Source organism: Priapulus caudatus, unplaced genomic scaffold, assembly GCF_000485595.1.
Source record: "Priapulus caudatus unplaced genomic scaffold, Priapulus_caudatus-5.0.1 Scaffold325, whole genome shotgun sequence".
In the NCBI taxonomy this organism is placed as follows: Eukaryota; Metazoa; Priapulida; class Priapulimorpha; order Priapulimorphida; family Priapulidae; genus Priapulus; species Priapulus caudatus.
Window position 1 is genome coordinate 279,533 of NW_014577386.1, and position 20,441 is coordinate 299,973.

Sequence of the window (20,441 nt, forward strand, 5' to 3'; positions counted from 1 at the left end):
TACCCTGGTACTATCTAATATGCCGGACCGTACCTCGCCTACTCCACTAACGAGTCTAGGGAGTCGCCTACGCCTACTCCCTAACCCTAACCTTAACCCTAATCCTAACCCTAACCATATCAAATAGTGACCAGGGTACGTTCCGGTATACCGGACCGTACCCAGGGTACGTTCTGGCATAGCTCTAGTACTATAGCCCGCTTACATTAACTGCCGCTGCCAGCGGCAGTTAATCTAAGCGGGCTATAGTACTAGAGCTATGCCAGAACGTACCCTGGGTACGGTCCGGTATACCGGAACGTACCCTGGTCACTATTTGATATGGTTAGGGTTAGGATTAGGGTTAAGGTTAGGGTTAGGGAGTAGGCGTAGGCGACTCCCTAGACTCGTTAGTGGAGTAGGCGAGGTACGGTCCGGCATATTAGATAGTACCAGGGTATGTTCCAGTATACCGGACCGTACCCAGGGTACATTCCGGCAGTACCCTGGGGGACATAGACCCTCTCAGCTATAGTAATAATACATGTATTAAAACACAGGTAAGAATTGCAACACAAAATATAACTTTATAAGTCCTTTAACATGTTTAATGGCACTAAAAAGGAAACACACTTGATCACGTTGATGAGTAGCTCTGATTGATACACAGGTCAGGGTGAGAAGTCGGTGTGACAATTAGGCCTACTAATAATTGCCACTGAGATGTTCAGGTCATGATTGTGTATTCGGGACCTTAACACTTTGACTGCCAGACTTTATGCATGAAAGTAACTGCCACCACCAGAGGTTTTCTGCCTTTTTCGATTATTTCTAACAAAATTGGGATAATTATTTAATAGGCAAAGAACCTCTTGTTATAGGGCCTATAGCATTTGGAAGAACAAGACTCAAACTTTCTAATGATACCAAATGTTTATTGATATAAAAAAAGACAAGATAATCCTCTTCAATCTCAAGAATACAACTATTTTCGACTTTTGGTTGAAATTCACTAAAAAGTGGAGAAAAACAAGTTTGAAAATGCAAGTGTCTTTTAGAGTCAATCTCACTACCAGGTGGCATATTTCTTTATTCCTATGGGTTAAACATATATATTCTAGATACCAAATATAACATCTCTATCTAGTAATACATAAGTAATATTCTAATTCTAATCTATTAGTATTTCTAATAGTATTAGTAATATCTAGGTTCAGATTGCTGAGGTGAATTATTGTCATCATCATCACTATCAGCTAGCTGACCACTATGTTTATCATCATTTGACTCGTACTCGTCGTCCTGACGAGCAAAACCGGCTTCATTTACTGATTCATCAGCAGATGCCAAATAATCATCCACAGAATCAGAATCCGCAAAAATCTCGGCCAGTGCTTCAGCCTGTGTATATCGAATACGGCGAGCCATCTCACTGCAAATGAGTGTGACAAAGGTCAATGTTGCTTCAATGGTAAGAACCACGTACACGACTGGTTGATGATCGAGGGACTGATTTCGTGACATCTAGCAGATACTTTATGAACTAATCTTTCGTGTTGTGAAATAAAACCTGATTGACAGAAATTTCCGTCTGGTAGTCAAGCGATTTTTAACCAAAGACGGAAATCTCCTTATTGGCAGTCAGTGTTAAGCGTCCCCCATGGAGTTTGCCAATAGCTAATTTCGAGGCTTAATTCCTTCTGATGAAGATGTTGACCACCTTATCCATTTGCAAAGGGAGGTCCTTGTGGAGCAAACAGAAACAGGAGGGCATTCAGTCTGACGTTACCCCTGAAGACCCACCCAGTGCCACTGCTACTAAAAAGTTTGTTTTTTTAAGTTTGATTGATTTTTTTCTGAGCCTGCAAACGAGGGGGGCCGTACGCTGGCTCCGCCCCATGCTGGATACACCACTGACTAGGGATACACGGTTAAAGCTACGCTGGCCCACACCTGTAGAGGCTAGAGCTAATACACATTGTAATAGTTGACATACACTGTTACACATAATATGAATATAAAGATGCACATATCATGCACAACGTATATTTATACTACAGTATGTACTACTCAGTATTATGTACTACTATTGTATATACTACAATGTACTATTCAGCTATACAGAGTATATATATGTATTACTGTCAGTATGCAGTATACAATGCATGTATACTGTGAATATTCTTGAATTTCTAGGTGGGAAGAAACTTTTTACTCCCGGACCCCTGTGTACCAGCAAGACTGTGAAAGAGGCTATGCTGCTGGACTATGGATCCAGAGATACAACTTTCATTGAAACTGTCAAGTACATCAGAGAAAAGCTTTTGGATGTCGCAGGTTCGTTTGGGCTATAATAGATAATGAAGATAGAGCATGTTGTTTTTAATCATTTGAATACATTTAAATATTAATTATATAATTAATCCATTATTTGCTGACTGTAGGATGATCCAATACATGTATAATTTATATATGACCAAGAGCCCATTATATGGGCTATATACTATGAACTCATGATATAATTTACCCATCATTTTGGAGCCAGTTCTATCAATTCATATATACATATACATATATATATATATAATCATGTCATCATGTATCATGTATCAAGGAAGATAGCAAGTGGGAATCTTTCGTGTGATTATTGATAGAATTATCATTCCTGTACATGAATATAGGACCTCAATAACATAATAAAGATTTCTTTGCATAGGTGTTGATCCATCTCAGTACACATGTGTACCTCTGCAGGGGAGTGGCACCTATGCATTAGAAGCTGTTATATCAAGTACAGTACCTCGGCAAGGCGGGAAGGTACGCATGATGTATTCCACACCTGTCAAAATAACTATATAGCAATGGAAACACATTAGCCTGCAGAAAAGTACTAATTATCTGCCATGGTATGATTAATGCTCTAAATAATCAAAAGTCCATTAATTATAATATATATATGACAATGTTTACTAAATACAATAAAACCTGACAGAGTTTGTGTTACGTTGAACCTATATATCTTTATATATCTGATTCTGGAAATAAAACTGACACTGTACATTCATTTATTCAATGAGCTAAGCAATGATTATACTTCCATTTTGTCCATTTATCCATTTTGTGCCTAAGATTCTATGATGTAGTAGAAGGAATTATGCCAGGAAACAGATGGCACAAGAATAAATTGGGAACAGTATCATATCCAACTGTATGTATCATATAGAGTTCTTCTCTGTAATGGCTGTTTAGGTATGTGTTGTAAAATGCATATAGGGGTCGGTCAATGTTACAATTGTAAAATGTGACAGTGTGATTTGGTACTATATGTAGGAATTTATTTCAGCTATCCATTGCGATTTATCACTCCCATACTCTACATCATATGTAGCAGCTAGCTGTTGCAGCATTTCCTTACCCTTTGAGGCAGCATATATCTAGCTAAGCAATGATTATACTTCCATTTTGTTCATTTATCCATTTTGTGCCTAAGATTCTATGATGTAGTAGAAGGAATTATGCCAGGAAACAGATGGCACAATAATAAATTGGGAACAGTATCATATCCAACTGTATGTATCATATAGAGTTCTTCTCTGTAATGGCTGTTTAGGTATGTGTTGTAAAATGCATATAGGGGTCGGTCAATGTTACAATTGTTAAATGTGACAGTGTGATTTGGTACTATGTAGAAATTTATTTCAGCTATCCATTGCGATTTATCACTCCCATACTTCCTATAGGTCACAGTTAATCGCGAGTAAACATTACCGTAATTAAGCAGCATGGATTGACATTTTTTCTTTAGGTGTTGGTCCTAGCCAATGGGGCATATGGAATGCGAGTATCAAGGATATGTAAAGCACATAATATAGACCACGTATTGTGCCGCTTTCCTGATGAAGAAAAAGTCAGGGTACGATTTCTTAAATTAATTTTGCTACCATTCAATAATTATTTTATTAGAGTTATTCCTTATATTTATATTCATTAGTTATTCATTTTGCTTTTCTCCAATGCAGTAATAATAATGTTTTACAAGTATATTTGATAGGTATATTCTGAATATAATGGTTATTGGGTCACGTGTAAGGTAATGGTTATTGGGTCACGTGTAAGGTAATGGTTATTGGGTCACGTGTAAGGTAACGCTTATTTGATACATTCTGAAGTGATATAGGGTCTTATAGTAGAATATGGCATGGTCATTTAATTGTTGAAAGCCGGCAGCAGCCAACGTGAACTTTTTATAGATATATATATATATATGTGTGTGTTGTGTGTGTGTGCGCGTGCGTGCGTGCATGCACGCGTGTGTAGTTTTGTTATTATTTTGTATTGTTTTTTTCCGCAGGTAGAAGTCGTGGAAGAAGCCCTTAAACAAGATACTTTCACCAACGTTTCTATAGTACATTGTGAAACAAGTTCAGGCGTCATCAATCCTGTAGAAGATGTGGGGTTGCTATTGAAAAGATACACAGGTTTGTGTTTTCAATTAGCTGTGCCATTTGTGATTGATATTCTGTGCGTCATGTAGTAATTACATTATATGGACACTGCTGGTTATTGCAGAATCTAATGTGACAGCTGTTGTCAAATGCTTACTAAGAAATTCACTGTGAATCATGAATACCCGAGCTTTATATAGCCGTGCAATTATTCATCGGTCTTGATCATTATAGCAGGTTAGACGTGGATGCTTTCATATGGTAATGGCTCGTGAATTTCAGATGCTACTTACTTTGTGGATGCAATGAGCAGCTTTGGGGCGATTCCCCTCGACATGGTTGCATGTGGTGTCGACTACTTGGTTAGTTCGGCGAACAAGTGCATCGAAGGCATACCGGGATTCTCATATGTTATCGCAAATCGAGAAAAGCTATTTAACAGCAAAGGTATATATATATAGATAGGTTCGAGTTGGTGCTTTTGTGGAGCGGTGAAAACTAATTCCTCCTTTATCATTTAGAAGCATTACTGATTGAAAGAGTTTTAGATGTGACAAATTTGTGGATATATGTTCAATCTATGTACAATATAAGAAACAATGTGTATAGGTTTATATCTTCTTGAAAACCTCATTTATTTTAGGATGGAGTAGGACACTATCATTCGACCTTGTGGAACAGTGTGAAGGATTAGATCAAAATGGTCAATTCAGGTTCACCCCTCCTACCCATGTCATGCTGGCATTCAAACAGGCATTAATTGAACTGGAACAAGAAGGTGGCGTCAAAGGAAGAGCCCGCAGGTATTTGGCTCATTGCATGAATGTCAAATATTGTCTCTACAACAATGACCGATATCCTGAGGTATTTGTCATTTTGAACTATTTTGACATTTTCTTATTTTCTTAAAACTGCATTAATCTATGATGTATGAGGTCCACCATTATTATATCGTGAATTTATCATCATTAATTAATTAATTAAATAATCAAAAACCTGTGATTATAGTATCACTTCATGTGCATGCACGTACATCACAGGGAATGTAGTGAGTCGTAATTAACATGGTATGTGAGAGAAAGTATGATTGGGACAGTTACATGTTTACCAGTACACTCTGCTGGTGACAAACATTATGACTCGCGAACAACCCTCCATTATTTTACGGTTTACAAACTCACGCATGCGACTTGAACTGCAACTGGCACATACAAACCACGCTACACTTGCACCAATCGAGTGCCAAGAATTCGGTCTTTTCATAACCAATTTTGGAAAGTATATGGTAAAGACAATAGCAATTGTGCATACCAGATATAAAGAGAACCGATCAGTGCTGCGGGATGGCATGACGAAACTCGGTTTTAGAGAGTTGCTGGATGACTCACACAGAGGTTACATCATCACTTCCTACCATTTCCCGAACGACCCCAACTTCGATTTTAAGACGTTTTACACACGTCTAGGTGACTTGGGTATGTGCTGTCATCATTTGTAGTTGACTATATATAGTTTCCTTTGCATGCAGTGTGTTGTGTGCAATGGCATATGGGCCTAAAGTTTCCTATCCATGGCTAATGGTACTTTTGAGTTTTCACTCTGACCTTTTCTGAGTATCTTCTATAGGTGATTGTTATAGTTATTGCCATATTCACTGCTGTACTATTCTTTCACTCCATATCACTACCGGCAGAGTTTTGTTAAGTTAGTAATGGTGTCACATCGCAGTTAAACCTTTTTTTAAATTTCAGGCAAGGTAATTCGAGCATTTAAACTACATTTGTCAATGTGATTGTGCCAATTTAATCGATGCTTTATTACACAGCATCAACAAGTCTGTGATATACGATACGTGAAGCTTGTTAGAATTATTATATATTTTAAGTCTATGCACGAACCTATGTAAACTCTTTGTTGGAACTAATTCTGCATTGAAAAATTATAGTAAAAACTCGCGTATAAGAACCTGCATTTTTCCACGTTAGCCGAAAAAGGTTCTTATATAATTGGTGTTTACTGGGAAATTAGGCTATTTCGGTTCTTAAATAGGTTCTTATTTTTTTAAGAAAAAAATACGCTTGTTGCTGGTAGAATATTGGTGCGGTCCATTGTTTATATAAACTATGCATATAATTATGTCTAAATGACTGCAATCTAGACAAATACAAACCCTATTCTAGGTTATCTTATTTCTTTTTTGTTTTAGTTGATTTATGAATTTTTAAGTGTTAACTGAATTTTATCAAATAAGAACCTGTTTCAAATTGTAGGCTAAAGCAGGTTCTTATGTCAAGCGGGTCTAAATGGAAAATCTTGCCCTAACAGGTTCTTATACACTGGTTTTTACTGTAATTGATATCTAATGGGAGTAGTAGACCTTCAGCAACTCTCAAATACAAAAAATACTCCAACGGGCTCTCGCTTTTTGTTTCAGATCAGGTTATATACCCAGGGAAGATGACAGAGGTAGATTGCTTCAGGATAGGTAACATTGGGCATCTATTTCCAGCCGACATGCGAAAGCTTCTGGATTGCATAGAGCATGTGTGCAATGAAATGCGCCTAAAGATTCCTATCGTTGGCTAATGGTCCTTTTGAGTTTTTACGCTTGACCTCTTCTGTTGATCATTATAGATAATGACATACTCGCTGCAGTTCTTTCACTTCATATCACTACGATCAGAGGTTTATTGTATCGCTATCTCGATCCCTTGCCAGCAGTTTGAATCGGTGTAAGTAGGCCTATATTTATATATCGTATCGAGGTCCTAGCAAAGTGAGCAGTGCAAGTGATTGCCAAGCTATAGGGGGCCGGGGCATGCTCCCCTGGCAAATTTTTGAAAAAATTGTGCAATGTGGTGCATTTTAAGCTATTCTTAACACATTGTATCAGGAGTCTATCAATTGATAGACTCCTGATTGTATGAGACTCGATCTTGAATCTCTTTTTCAAGTTGTCAAATGTTTCGTAAGGGAGGCGGTGTTTTGGACAAATTTGCTCGCTCGTGTCAATGTATGGGAAACACTGTACCATCTATAAAAACAATAGAGCTATATATATATATGTGTGTATATCACCATGACCATGGGTTATTGCCACGCTCTATTGTAGTATATGGGGCCCCTGCACACAGCCAAGTATCTATGCAACATGCACACCTTAGTAATGGTGTCACGTCACAGCTCAACCTTTTATATCACAGGCAGGGTGATTCAAGCATTTAAACCACGTGTGTCAACATGGTTGTGTGCCAATTTAAATGGATTTTTTTTTAAACAACATCAACAATCCTGTGATATATCAAGCTTGTTAGGGTTATTTTTGAAATTAAAATGTAATACACAGATCTCTAATCATTGATTGTAAAGGCCTTATCTGTAGCGTGGCTGCCAAAGTCGGTCTGTTTTTAAAAGTCGCGTGGCATTAACTCGGATGTTATAACGTTTCATGGCAGTAGTGCATGATAGTCATTAGTAACGTCATTCAAAGCTTGTCAATGTTACTGAACTTATTTTGACCATGAAATTGATCACGAATTATCATGTCTCCACTGTAATTAGTGTGCAAATACTGGATGAAATCTAGAAATTCATATCAAAGAAAGTCGAAGAGAGCTGTGATTAGAGTTAAATAGAGTGAATAGACTATAGAGTGAAATATGCGGTTGTAATTCTGGGTACCATATATCTAACGCTGATCACAATCTAACCAAATATACTGCAAAATTAGGAATGAGATATGTGCACATTTCATATTTAATCGCTCACCTTGTTACTGAACGTTAATTTTCAAAAATCTGTAAATAAGGACATTCGTGTGAATGCGTGTGTGCTAATGGTCGAGAAAATTGAAATTTATCATGTTGGTTGACTGTTATATATATATATATGCATCAAGTTGATTTGGGTTTCGGTCCCACGTTGTCCAACACCGACATTTGTTTGGACTTTGGGAATTTCTTTCATGTTGTTAGTTACATATATCAGGGCAATATTTGATATGAGAATATATACGGGTGAAGAAAGCTTCTATAAACAAAATAATAAGTTTAAAATAAAATATAAAAGCACCAGTATTTTATTAATAAATATATTTAGTAAGTTTGTGTTACTGAAATGACTTCTTAGCTAACTAAATCAATTATTAGTGAAGTTAAAATTCTCTATACAAATTAGGTCGATGCTATACATATATGCAAAATAAGTTATAAACAAACAAGTTAATAATATATTAATATTTTCTGACCGTGACAATCATCTAAATGAAAGCAATGACATATATATTGCAGGGTATGTTTTTCATTGTGGTTTCTTCGTTTTCTTTATCAATCCATACGTTTGCAAATAGCTCGTTTATTGAGATACACTCCTAACTAACTCATCTTCTGGGAGGCTGTCAGGTTTTGATTCCTCAAACACGTCATCGCTAGCACCCTCCTCCTGTTGCTCCTCATAGTCCTCCAATAATCGACCGGATTCCTCCTGACACTTTGATGATGCAAACCGACTCAGCTGCTGCGACAGGCTCACCTTACCAAGTCTGCTTGACCTCCTATTGGCTCCCACGCCGGAGTCCTCGGATCTATTGGAGCACGTTGAATTCGTGTGCGACTGGCGAGAGCAAGTTGAAATCGGCGACTGCGATGGCGCACCGGTGGATGGTCCAGTTGAATCAAGATGGCTTCCTCTGATGAAGGATTTGTGGCGACGAGACTGTCTACCTGCACTTCTAACGCTGCCCTGGTGAAAGCCGGTCTGTGATTGGCTGCTGCTGCTTGTGGAGCGACGACCTGGGTCAGAATGGACCGTGACCTCGTTTGTGAGGATCAGCTCAGCGACCATCGGTCTCCCGTGAGAGTTGTCGGCAGGTTCAGCTAAGCTGGATCGACAGCTAGAGGTGGTGCAGTCGTTCTCACTGCAAATAACGTAATAACGAGACGGTTAATGACAAGAATTACGGCGAATCAGACGTAACAGTCGCACATATGGAAAGTATATGGTTGGTGTAAGATTATTGATATTTGAACAGACATCAGTTTCATGTCTACAACAGGCAAACGTTAATATAGTGCGTCTTAATGCAGGAGAAATGACAATTTTCTTTGTAATTATTATATATTTCCTTTATGTTATATATTGAGTGCATCAAATATAAGCTACACGGTACTTTATCTGTGCATATTTACCTCAGCATTGCTCCAGGCGTTATGGACTTACCATCAGGTCTATGTGTTTGTGAGCAGACGGACATCATTGTCTGTAGTTCCTGCTGACAGCTGCCGAAAAGCCTGGTCGTTCACTGAGGTGCGAGTTTTCCAAGCACTCTGCATCAGTTCATATCTGATGAAATAAATATACTTAATAGCCTGTGCTCTAAAACTGCCATTGTTCAGTGCAAGGACACTGCGTATTAGTCGAATACTTTATATTACGATTGATTTAACCAGTTGGGAATTACCGTTCAGGTAAAGTTATGTTTATTGAGTGTATACTTACAGCTGGGTGGAACAGTAGTCTGACTGCTTGAGTCTATTTCCATCCAGAAGATACGGCAGCATGTCTTCTTCCTTAATTCCCGAATAGAGCTCGTTGCCAAGCGTCGTTATTTCCCATAGCAGTACACCGAACGCCCAGACGTCAGAAGCCTCTGACCGCTGTCCAGTTTGAAGTGTCTCTGGTGCAGCGGATTGGACGGGAATAGTATGTGTATCTGTGCAAAGAAAGCAGAACATATGTTAGGCCATGTTATCAGATTTCACACGCTAAATAATATCAGCGTGGAATAACAGTGGTGTAGTTTGTGTATCTGTTTGGAGAGCAGAAAATATAATTATTATTATCAGATTTCGCATTTAATAATTAGACACGGAAAGATTTAGATCTCTAACAATAGTAATCAGTAACTGCAACAGTCTACATATTTCTCTTGATGATCGAAGGCAGCTTAGGGTTCTGTCAACTTACCTGTGCTAATCTGGTTTCCCGCTGGGCATATCTGCGCGTGACCAAAGTCACAGAGCTTTACCGTTCCCTGATCTGTTACGAGAATGTTTCTTGCAGTGACGTCACCGTGATTGAAGCCCTTCTCTGTCACGTACGTCTGCGGGGAGAATAGCACGATGAAGTAGGTCGTATTGCAATTTATCAAAAACTAGTTTAATCGCGGTTTAATCTATTTAGTCTATCGCTACCGTAGAACTTCCTTCCCAGACAGGTCGTATATGTACATACAAACGCGTTTTTCCAGTAGATATATTTAGTAATGCGTGAAATGATTTGGTTAGGTTCAACGAGGTGATTATTTGGTGATTTATATTATTTATTTGATTTTGTATAATTTAGAAACGTACCATGCCATTGGCAATTTGCCATGCCCAGCCAAGCAACGTGACTGCAGTTGCTTGGACTTGTTCCTGTCTTCCAAGACTGTCCACACCGGTGTAAATTATAACCATTTTCCCTCCAGTTGACATTAGGTCTCCTTCAATATGTAGTTTCCTAAAATAAAACAAACAGTTTCTATTTCTGTGGGTGGCACATAGAATAATTAACTATTTTTTTTATAAAATAACAAAGAATATTCTATAGTAGAAGCAGTTAATACCGTCAGCAAGTTCGGTAATCTTCAGTACACTGCGTAGTATAATAATATGTACTATGAACGTGTCATTCTCAGATCGTAGCGCAAAGGTATGGTTAATAATTAACTGATCGGTTTAACCATACGTACCCATGGCAGGTTGCGCAAAGCTTCCACTACAAGCATATTCCGTGATGAGTGTGATAGGTTGCACGTCCAGTGAATGCTCCAATGAAGGGCCGAATGCGGTATAGGGTGATGCTTGCCTTCAGCTGCTTCATTCAGCAGATGTTCTCATTCATGAGAGCAAGCCTTTGTCCCGGCCATGCTGCGTGTTATCTACACGAAGTAAATCTGTATTAATACTTCATACGTGTGTATTAGGAGACTAGTGGATGTATAGAAAGCGTGGAATGTGGTTAGCCACGAAGTTATTGCATTTACATCTAGACGCTATTATAACGATCAGTTTCTCTTTGATAGAAAGTTTGTATCATTCATTCAACAAATTGTGAATAGGTCAAGTCGCCTTCACGAGTAAGGTTTTTGTCAAGATTAGTTTAGATAATGTTTTGGTTAGTATCTGACGTTTTACCTTTGCATGTCTTTACAGCTACAATTCTCTCCCCCGTGCCGGTGCTGGTTGCACGCCGGTCGTGACCATGAAGGATCCATTTTCCAATCGGCTGTGTCCAATAGTTAGGCCGCTCGCCGGCTTGCGAACGCTCCATTCATACTCTGTGAAATAACGGAGCCAATCAAAGGGCTCCCGTGNCTTTTCACACGCACTTTTCCACTTGCACGCTTTTTACATTTATACATTGTATGGTCAATCTAGCACGTTGCCCATGTTTAAAATGGAACATTATTGAAAATAATTTTCTTGAGATTAGCTTTGACATAGACGATGTTCATGCACTTACATCTTTCTCGCTGGGCACGATGAGAAACTTGGGCTGATGTTCCTCAGCTACACACACAGGATAGGCGCTGTCTTTGTTGCAGCTCGTTCTTTTCCAGGCTATCGAGTATCCTGCAGAGAAAGTGAAATAACTATATGTATACATAGTTAACCATGTTTTGTGAAACAATCAGTAAATACGTAACATGTATTGATGACATTAACATACTAATATACGTTCGATAATGCGTGGATGGCGCACGTACCTATGTCACCGGTTGCGGTCGTATCTGTCTTGTGTTTCCATGTCACTGTGGCATCGAGTCGTGCGTCCCTCGTTGCCACAGCAACGGATATGTCGAGCAGCAGCACTTGCTCGTCTGCTGGGTACTGGCTGCCCGTTACAGAGAGGATGCCCTTCGAGTCGACGGCCATGATCTGCAGCTGAAACTTGTCGGGGAAGTTGATCTTCTGTAGCCGGTGTTCAATCTCACGCGTCTGCATGCAGAGAGGACCGTGCAGTTAGACAGCGATAAACAATCAACGACACGATAAGGATTTCATTCCATAACGATAATCTATTCAACGATTTACCGCGTAGCAAATGCGTCTGAAATCCGTCGATAACGGCAATGAGACAAAGACACTTCGGTAGCGCCGACCGTTAACAGTAAAGAATCAACTCTGCCCACCTGTACGATTCCCATCCAGTCACTGTGTTCGTTTTCGCGCCACGTCAGCTGGTAGACGACGGCCCTGTCTATAGGCACTCCCTCCGGCTCCCACTGTAGCACTAGCTCAGTATCGGAGTCCTCCATCTGAACTGCGAGTTTGTTGACGTCCGATGTCGGCAGATGTTGCGTCTCGAAGCACGTGCTCTTCGTGAAAAACGGCAGGACACTTGGCAACCTTCGTACTAAAAATAACACAAACCATTATATATATTATATTAGCATACTGTTGCATACGTGTGCGTGTGTAGAGAGAGAGAGAGAGAGAGAGACCTGTTGTAGAAAGCAATGTTCATAATGTCGCGTAGGTTGCTATGGCAGACAACGATGTGATCAAGTCAAGCAACCGCTAGTTTGCTTTTACGCGTGCACAAATATGGCAAACGCTAGAACCTTAGAATAATAATATATGTATATATATATATATTAGTTGAGGGTAGCAGACTTACACAAAGTTCTGGGACTTTACACATCATTCCCCACACCTGGTAATCCATATAAAGCATAGAGCAGGTCTCCCAGCACTGTAACAGGGAAACACACAATTCGTTATAATTGTTAACAAAATACAACATGCACACGCGCGCACGCGTAAACTACCTTATAACATTTTACACAAGTATAAAATTTTGATATATTTAATTATGTTTTATTTAAACACATTTATAATTAATAATAATTAATCTACATTGCACTAACTATCTAATGTAGTTACTCACCATGAAACAGCTTTGGTCGTTCATGCAGGCCTCATCCCCTATATTAGATTCTGGTATCTGTAAATAGCGAATTAGATTCTGGTACCTATCCACCTATATATATGTAGGCGTACGTATAATTATAGTTACATAGCTATAGCATACATAGCTTATATAGTTAGCGCATAATTTTGCCAATACGTCTAATTATGATCCAGATTTTTACGCAGGATTGTATGAAATTAATTATACGTACCAGTTTATCGACGCATTCAGCACGGCACCTGGCGACTCCCACATACTTGTGCATGTCCTCTCCTCGGATCATCGGTAAGACGCATGCGGCGAAGAACACGAAAATACAAACACTAACTCGAACATAAAACGTCATCGTGAAGCAATTGTACCCGCGTGAGAATAGCTAGTAAATGTAATGCCGAACGTGGATTTCATGCTCGAGTTTGACTACGGGGCCACTATATATACCGTAGTGGACCACGTGATCGTACCTGACACACACCGGCAGGGTTCAGAAGACACTAATGTCACACGCAGTTAGAGCAGCAAGTGCGCGGACACACTTGACACCCGCTCACTATTGTCGGTGTGATGTCCACGGCGCGCTCGTCTATTGTTTAGACGAGCGGCCATCATTGTTTGACACGTCACCGCTTTGTTCGGCGGCTTTTGTCACGGTCTCGGGATGTCGTGCAAAGTTTCTGACGAGTACCGATATTTACGCGATTGATGATGCTACAGGTGTCAGCTGCGTGATATCTTGTGAAACGACGGATGAGTATACCAAGCCGTTTGAAAAGTTCTGAACACGCGTGATGCTATGCGAAGAGCATAGTATCCAAATTGCGTGAACAAGTTTAATAGTATCAAGAAACTGTTATGAACTGTGTCAATTTTACATTATATATTAACTATATATAGTCCTCATTATTTCAAGTTGCAGGCAATATTTCCTCACGCGCTTCAATCAAGAAATGAATTCAACTTTATATACACACAATAAAATTATTATAGATTCGGAATGAACGTCGGATGAAAACAGGGGGGAAATTACAACTTCTAAAAAGACCCAAATGACCAGGGAGAGAATGGAGACTGAGAAATGGATAAAAGATGTTAGGCTATAATATGAATAGTAAACTAAATGGGAGTACATAGGAGTTCCCTTGATAACATGTCTACAGCTACACCACTGCACATTATTTAAGTTATTCCTCATAAATTGTTTCAGTATTACCTTAGTATTGTGTGTATGTGTGTGCATGTGTGAGCTCGTGTGCGCGGGTACGTGTGTATGTATGTGTGCGTGTGTGTGTGCGTGCGTATGTAGGTGTTTGTGGATGACATGCAGAACGCCTCACAAACTACTGGTCTGATTACGACCTTACTCGGCATGGGTACACTGCGAGTGCCCGAGATGGTCCAAGCAAATTTTCATTTACAATGTCCGTCGTTCCGTAAACGCGCAATGAACGGCTGCCGAACCAACTTTCTGAACGCCCTACGCGCGGTACTTCTTTCTTTCTTCATTCATCGCCCTTTATCCGACGCCGTGACCTCCTGTTCTTTCTCGCCCACTCTCCTCTCCCTCTCTCGCTCTTTCTCCTTCTATCCTTCGCTTCTTCACTCATCTCCAATCGCTCCTTCTAATGTATTTTTACGTGACCTGTACCTTATCCACCCTTGCCCCTTATTGTTCTTGGAGTGCGCGCTAACTCAACATGAATTATATGATTCTGCAATTTAAATATTTCGACAGGAAAATTAACCCCGTTACATACCATCGCCGAAAATTCGCATTACATCGGATATGATTTCCAATATATTGTTGATAATGTTTTCATATAACCGTCAAGAATTATGTAATGTTATATTTATATAGCATACTTGTATTTATTATTTGATTTTATTTGGGAGAAGTGAATCAAAGCTAGCTGTTTTCATCGAACCTTTTCCCTCGAGCCCCTCCTCTGTGGAGGGAACACATGTCGGGTGAGCAAATGTAGAGTGAGCAAATGTTGGGTGAACGAATTTCTAGTGAGCAAATCTTGAGTGAACGAATGTTGGGTGAGCAAATGTACGGTGAACAAATGTTGGGTGAACGAATGTTGGGTGAGCAAATGTATGGTGAACAAATGTTGGGTAAACGATTTTCTAGTGAGTGAGAGCTCGCGCAGCCTGTGAGCAAATGTTGGGTGAACTAATTCTAGTGAGCAATGTTGGTGAACGATGATGTGGTGATGCAATTGTACGGTGAACATGTTGAGGGTGAACGAATTTCTAGTGAGCAAATGTTGAGTGAACGAATGTGGGTGAGCAAATGTCGGGTTGGATGAGAAAATGTTGGATGAACGAATGCCGGGTGAGCAAATGTCTAGTGGGCAAATGTCGGGTGAGCAAATGTTTGGTTAGCGAATGTTGGGTGAGCAAATGTTTGGTTAGCGAATGTTGGGTGAGCAATTTTGCATTTTGAACGGCGATCAACTGATTTCCTATATGTTTCAGTCCAATCACTTATCAATGATATCGATTTTTATGTGATCTTTTCTGCGGCTATCCGGTCTATTGCATTTTCCCTATTCCAAGGGATTTAACTGATCCGGGCTAGCTACAAAACAAAATATTGGGTATCGATGGTTAATTGTTTTATTACTCTAGCGTAACAAGCAATATACTTTTTTATGTGAAATGTGGGTAGCCCGATGCATGTCGTAACTACAGGGAAAATTGTAATATTTTGTCTGCCATAACGTTAAATCTGCTGCTCTATGTGTGAAATTACTGCATTACTGTAATATTAGGGTTTATAATACATTTCTAACCGATGTCCACCGCAGACCCCGTCATTTCGCAAACCATGCATGCAAGCAAAAAAATAGAAAGATGAACGAATTAATTTCTAATGTGCCCTGCGCTATTTTTCACTCACGTTATTCATTCTATTTGCTATCTCTAAATAGGTCCATGATTAATTTCAATACTTATTCGCGCAAAATTATGAACACATATAAACACATAGTAAGTAGAAATCGAGAAATGGTGCTTAATCTCTCCGTAGTTTGACTCGTGCGCAGAACCTTTCAAGCGGCTTACTACTCGCACTTCTTTTTACAAGATACGTCGCAGCAGACACCTGTGAGGTCCACAGTTACGCTGACATCAGAATTCGTCACAAACTTGACAAAGCCGTCGCACAAAGGGATGCCATTGTCAGCGCGTAATTAGGTGATGTGCCTGTGCTGCTCTGTGCAATCGCGTGAGCGCGCGTTGGTGGGACATCACAGCGCATAGTGAGCGGCGTGTCAAGTGTGTCTGCGCACTTGCCTGCTCTAAACTTGTACGTGTGACATTAGTGTCTTCTCGACCCTTGCCGGTATCGTGTGTGTCAGGTACGATACATGGTCCACTACGCGGGTAATAATAGTGGCCCGTAGTAGAACTGAGCATGAAATCCACGTTTCGGCATTACATTTACTAGCTATTCTCACGTGGGTACGATTGTCTCCGATGACGTTTTATGTTTCGAGTTAGAGGTTGCCAGTATGCGAGTATGTGGTGACTCGCCCAGGTGCCGTTGCTGACTGCGTCGATAAACTTGGTATTGTGCTTCCTATAATTATTTATTTTATTTTTTATTTATGTATTATTTATTCATTTAATTTTTTATTATATTTATTATCCTTTCCCACAGGTTTGCGTGGACAATCTATTATTAAAAATCTGACACCATATTGCATTATCCTCGCAATTAATAATATAACTAATTATATCGACATCAATACTCGTAGACTGATTTTAATGTGTAGGTAATACCATATTAATCGATTTGATCTACATATTACAGGCAGCAGAGTCTAACATGGGAGATGAGGCTTGCATGAATGACCAAAGCTGCTTTATGGTAAGTAACAAAATTATTTAGATGCTCTTATCTACTTTAGCAATTATTATGTAATATCACATTGTTTCATATTTATGTAAAAATGGTATTTTTCACGCGCACGCATCTGTGTTACATTTTTTTTTACGATATATTGTACCATGATGTATTTTATAAATAACGGATAATGTGTCTGCTTCACAGTGCTGGGAAAGTTGCTCTATGCTTTACCTGGATTATCAAGTGTGGGGAATGATGTGCGACGTTCCAGATCTCTGTGTAAGTCTGCTACCCTCAAGATACCTATAGCTTTTAAATACGCATACACGCAGTTCTATAGTTAACATTAATGTTTTGCTGAGTAATTGTGTTTGCGTAAACATTGCTTGTAAAAATTTGTAGACGCGTAACTAGATTTTGCTTGATATTGCATATATAGTCGATCTCCTACCACAGCAATGTGACACAACAGCATCACGTTCACATCCTGTAACAGTATGTATATATATAATATACATATATATATATATATATATATGATAATTAGTTCTTTTTAGTACGAGGTTGCCAGTGGTCTGCGCTTGTCACGAAGAGCACGTGTCGAGACGCAGCATCTGCCGACATCGGACGTCAACAAACTCGCAGTTCAGATGGAGGACTCCGATACTGACCTACTGCTACGGTGGGAGCCGGAGGGAGTGCCTATAGACAGGGCCGTTGTCTACCAGCTGACGTGGCGCGAAAACGAGCACAGCGACTGGATGGGAATCGTACAGGTGAGCAGAGTTGATTCTTTAACACGCGGTAAATCGTTGAATAGATTATCCTTATGGAATGAAATCCTTATCGTGTCGTTGATTGTTTATCGCTGTCTAACTGGGAAGTTTTGCTGTACTGACGTCACCACGCATCCCTCTCTGCATGCAGACGCGTGAGATCGAACACCGGCTACAGAAGATCAACTTCCCGGAGAAGTTTCAGCTGCAGATCATGGCCGTCGACTCGAAGGGCATTCTCTCTGTAACGGGCAGCAAGTACCCAGCAGACAAGCAAGTGGGTGCTGCTGCTCGACATATCCGTTGCTGTGGCAACGAGGGACGCACGACTCGATGCCACAGTGACATGGAAACACAAGACAGATCATAGATACTAACCCAAGGGGGGTACCCCTTGGGTTAGTATCTATGGACAGATACGACCGCAACCGGTGACATAGGTACGTGCGCCATCCACGCATTATCGAACGTATATTAGTATGTTAATGTCATCAATACATGTTACGTATTTACTGATTGTTTCACAAAACATGGTTAACTATGTATACATATAGTTATTTCACTTTCTGTGCAGGATACTCGATAGCCTGGAAAAGAACGAGCTGCAACAAAGACAGCGCCTATCCTGTGTGTGTAGCTGAGGAACATCAGCCCAAGTTTCTCATCGTGCCCAGCGAGAAAGATGTAAGTGCATGAACATCGTCTATGTCAAAGTTAATCTCAAGAAAATTATTTTCAATAATGTTCCATTTTAAACATGGGCAACGTGCTAGATTGACCATGCAATGTATAAATGTAAAAAGCGTGCAAGTGGAAAAGTGCGTGTGAAAAGTGACATAACTATAACTTTCTTAACGTATTTTTCTATTATGTAAAGGATGAGGTGAAGCTACTTGGACTGACATACAACTCGGAATACGTTTTGAACATCAGCACCAATGGGTACATCAACACAGCGAGATTCACAACTCCAGGTATTATATAACGTTGCCATTTGTTAATTTACAATGTACTTACCAAGCCACTAAAGGAAATTGATAGCAAGCCCATATAAACTGAGTAACATGAAATGTACTCAACAGCGTTACCCTTGTGCATTCCATGGCAGCAAGCTTCTGTATGTTGATGATTATAGGTGTGACACATCAAGAATGCGCTCTTAATGCTGACTATATGGTTTCTGATCGAGCAGATGTCAGTGGNTAGCACTTGCTCGTCTGCTGGGTACTGGCTGCCCGTTACAGAGAGGATGCCCTTCGAGTCGACGGCCATGATCTGCAGCTGAAACTTCTCGGGGAAGTTGATCTTCTGTAGCCGGTGTTCGATCTCACGCGTCTGCATGCAGAGAGGGATGCGTGGTGACGTCAGTACAGCGAAACTTCCCAGTTAGACAGCGATCAAGAATCAACGACACGATACGGATTCGCACAAGTAGATGTTGATGGTCTTCAACGATTTACCGCGTAGCAAATGCGTCTGAAATCCGTAACCAATAACACGATGACACAAAGACACATCGGTAGCGCCGACCGTTAACAGTAAAGAATCAACTCTCCCCACCTGTACGATTCCCATCCAGTCGCTGTGCTCGTTTTCGCGCCACGTCAGCTGGTAGACGACGGACCTGTCTATAGGCACTCCCTCCGGCTCCCACCGTAGCAGTAGCTCAGTATCGGAGTCCTCCATCTGAACTGCGAGTTTGTTGACGTCCGATGTCGGCAGATGCTGCGTCTCGAACACGTGCTCTTCGTGAAAGCGGCAGGACACTTGGCAACCTTCGTACTAAAAATAACACAAACCATTATATATATTATATTAGCATACTGTTATATACGTGTGCGTGTGGAGAGAGAGAGAGAGAGACGATGACATGTTGTAGAAAAAGCAATTCATAATGTCGCGTAGGTTGCTATGGCAGACAACGAATGTGATCAAGCGTCAAGCAACCGCTAAGTGTTGCTTTTACCGTGCACAAATATGTGCAAAACGCTAGAACCTTAGAAAAAATAATAATATGTATAATATAATATATATATATATTAGTTGAGGGTAGCAGACTTACACAAAGTTCTGGGATTTTACACATCATTCCCCACACCTGGTAATCCATATAAAGCATAGAGCAGGTCTCCCAGCACTGTAACAGGGAAACACACAATTCGTTATAATTGTTAACAAAATACAACATGCACACGCGTAAACTACCTTATAACATTTTACACAAGTATAAAATTTTGATATATTTAATTATTTTTTATTTAAACACATTTATAATTAATAATAATTAATCTACATTGCACTAACTATCTAATGTAGTTACTCACCATGAAACAGCTTTGGTCGTTCATGCAGGCCTCATCCCCTATATTAGATTCACGTACCTGTAAATAGCGAATTAGATTTTGGTACCTATCCACCTATATAAATGTAGGC

At 39.9% G+C, this 20,441-nt stretch overlaps 4 protein-coding genes and 2 long non-coding RNA genes across 13 annotated transcripts in view; 3 read left to right on the forward strand and 3 right to left on the reverse strand.

Moving 5' to 3' along the window:
* The window catches only part of LOC106809070 (2-aminoethylphosphonate--pyruvate transaminase-like), a 9,797-nt gene extending 1,637 nt beyond the window's left edge, over nucleotides 1–8,160 (forward strand). For 4 of the 7 annotated variants that reach the window (XM_014812016.1, XM_014812012.1, XM_014812014.1 and 1 more), the window contains exons 2-9: nucleotides 2,176–2,316; nucleotides 2,696–2,796; nucleotides 3,785–3,892; nucleotides 4,331–4,457; nucleotides 4,707–4,871; nucleotides 5,068–5,227; nucleotides 5,739–5,899; nucleotides 6,859–8,160. In XM_014812016.1, the coding sequence (XP_014667502.1) occupies nucleotides 2,176–2,316; nucleotides 2,696–2,796; nucleotides 3,785–3,892; nucleotides 4,331–4,457; nucleotides 4,707–4,871; nucleotides 5,068–5,227; nucleotides 5,739–5,899; nucleotides 6,859–7,010 (1,115 nt within the window). In that variant the 3' untranslated portion in view covers nucleotides 7,011–8,160. Of the gene's footprint in view, nucleotides 1–1,392; nucleotides 1,451–1,716; nucleotides 1,805–2,175; nucleotides 2,317–2,695; nucleotides 2,797–3,784; nucleotides 3,893–4,330; nucleotides 4,458–4,706; nucleotides 4,872–5,067; nucleotides 5,289–5,738; nucleotides 5,900–6,858 lie in introns of those variants that run through there. The other 3 variants (XM_014812015.1, XM_014812019.1, XM_014812017.1) reach the window with 3 other exon arrangements.
* Nucleotides 8,161–8,468: 308 nt separating this feature from the next.
* On the reverse strand, nucleotides 8,469–11,227 carry LOC106809071 (tyrosine-protein kinase Srms-like). The gene is made up of 6 exons (XM_014812020.1): nucleotides 11,160–11,227; nucleotides 10,775–10,926; nucleotides 10,389–10,524; nucleotides 9,921–10,134; nucleotides 9,611–9,764; nucleotides 8,469–9,339 (listed from the first exon to the last, which is right to left on the reverse strand). The coding sequence occupies exons 1-5, from the start codon at nucleotides 11,188–11,190 to the stop codon at nucleotides 9,650–9,652; spliced, it is 648 nt and encodes a 215-aa protein (XP_014667506.1). The 5' UTR covers nucleotides 11,191–11,227; the 3' UTR covers nucleotides 8,469–9,339; nucleotides 9,611–9,649.
* A 673-nt stretch (nucleotides 11,228–11,900) lies between these two features.
* On the reverse strand, nucleotides 11,901–20,387 carry LOC106809060. Of its 2 annotated transcripts, none has more exons than XM_014812004.1 (6): nucleotides 20,333–20,387; nucleotides 20,071–20,145; nucleotides 19,569–19,790; nucleotides 19,218–19,343; nucleotides 12,172–12,277; nucleotides 11,901–12,037 (listed from the first exon to the last, which is right to left on the reverse strand). In XM_014812004.1, the coding sequence occupies exons 1-6, from the start codon at nucleotides 20,354–20,356 to the stop codon at nucleotides 11,916–11,918; spliced, it is 675 nt and encodes a 224-aa protein (XP_014667490.1). In that variant the 5' UTR covers nucleotides 20,357–20,387; the 3' UTR covers nucleotides 11,901–11,915. The 2 variants fall into 2 exon arrangements, with proteins under 2 accessions (XP_014667490.1, XP_014667488.1); XM_014812002.1 differs by having other exon boundaries at nucleotides 12,172–12,271; nucleotides 19,212–19,343.
* LOC106809061 lies at nucleotides 12,289–13,803 on the reverse strand. The gene is made up of 5 exons (XM_014812005.1): nucleotides 13,591–13,803; nucleotides 13,356–13,412; nucleotides 13,086–13,160; nucleotides 12,598–12,821; nucleotides 12,289–12,403 (listed from the first exon to the last, which is right to left on the reverse strand). Exons 1-4 carry the CDS (start codon nucleotides 13,723–13,725, stop codon nucleotides 12,699–12,701), a joined length of 390 nt encoding a protein of 129 aa, XP_014667491.1. The 5' UTR covers nucleotides 13,726–13,803; the 3' UTR covers nucleotides 12,289–12,403; nucleotides 12,598–12,698.
* Nucleotides 17,193–17,826, forward strand: LOC106809063. The gene is made up of 3 exons (XR_001393845.1): nucleotides 17,193–17,253; nucleotides 17,437–17,511; nucleotides 17,790–17,826. It is a non-coding gene; the product is annotated as an uncharacterized LOC106809063 (long non-coding RNA).
* LOC106809062 lies at nucleotides 18,420–18,987 on the forward strand. Its single transcript, XR_001393844.1, has 3 exons — nucleotides 18,420–18,448; nucleotides 18,583–18,692; nucleotides 18,886–18,987. It is a non-coding gene; the product is annotated as an uncharacterized LOC106809062 (long non-coding RNA).
* Nucleotides 20,388–20,441: the final 54 nt, after the last annotated feature.

Coding starts and splice junctions, on each gene's coding strand:
- LOC106809071 (XM_014812020.1), bottom strand. CDS start 11,190: ATGCTTGTAGTGGAAGCTTTGCGCAACCTGC. Junction 10,135..10,388: donor GGGAAACCAGATTAGCACAG/GTAAGTTGACAG, acceptor TTCTTTGCACAG/ATACACATACTATTCCCGTC. Junction 9,765..9,920: donor GACTACTGTTCCACCCAGCT/GTAAGTATACAC, acceptor TTATTTCATCAG/ATATGAACTGATGCAGAGTG.
- LOC106809061 (XM_014812005.1), bottom strand. CDS start 13,725: ATGACGTTTTATGTTCGAGTTAGTGTTTGTATTTTCGTGTTCTTCGCC. Junction 13,413..13,590: donor CTGAATGCGTCGATAAACTG/GTACGTATAATT, acceptor CGCTATTTACAG/ATACCAGAATCTAATATAGG. Junction 13,161..13,355: donor ACGACCAAAGCTGTTTCATG/GTGAGTAACTAC, acceptor TCCCTGTTACAG/TGCTGGGAGACCTGCTCTAT.
- LOC106809060 (XM_014812004.1), bottom strand. CDS start 20,356: ATGAACGACCAAAGCTGTTTCATG. Junction 19,791..20,070: donor GTAAAATCCCAGAACTTTGT/GTAAGTCTGCTA, acceptor TGTTATTTTTAG/TACGAAGGTTGCCAAGTGTC. Junction 12,038..12,171: donor GACCGCAACCGGTGACATAG/GTACGTGCGCCA, acceptor CTTTCTCTGCAG/GATACTCGATAGCCTGGAAA.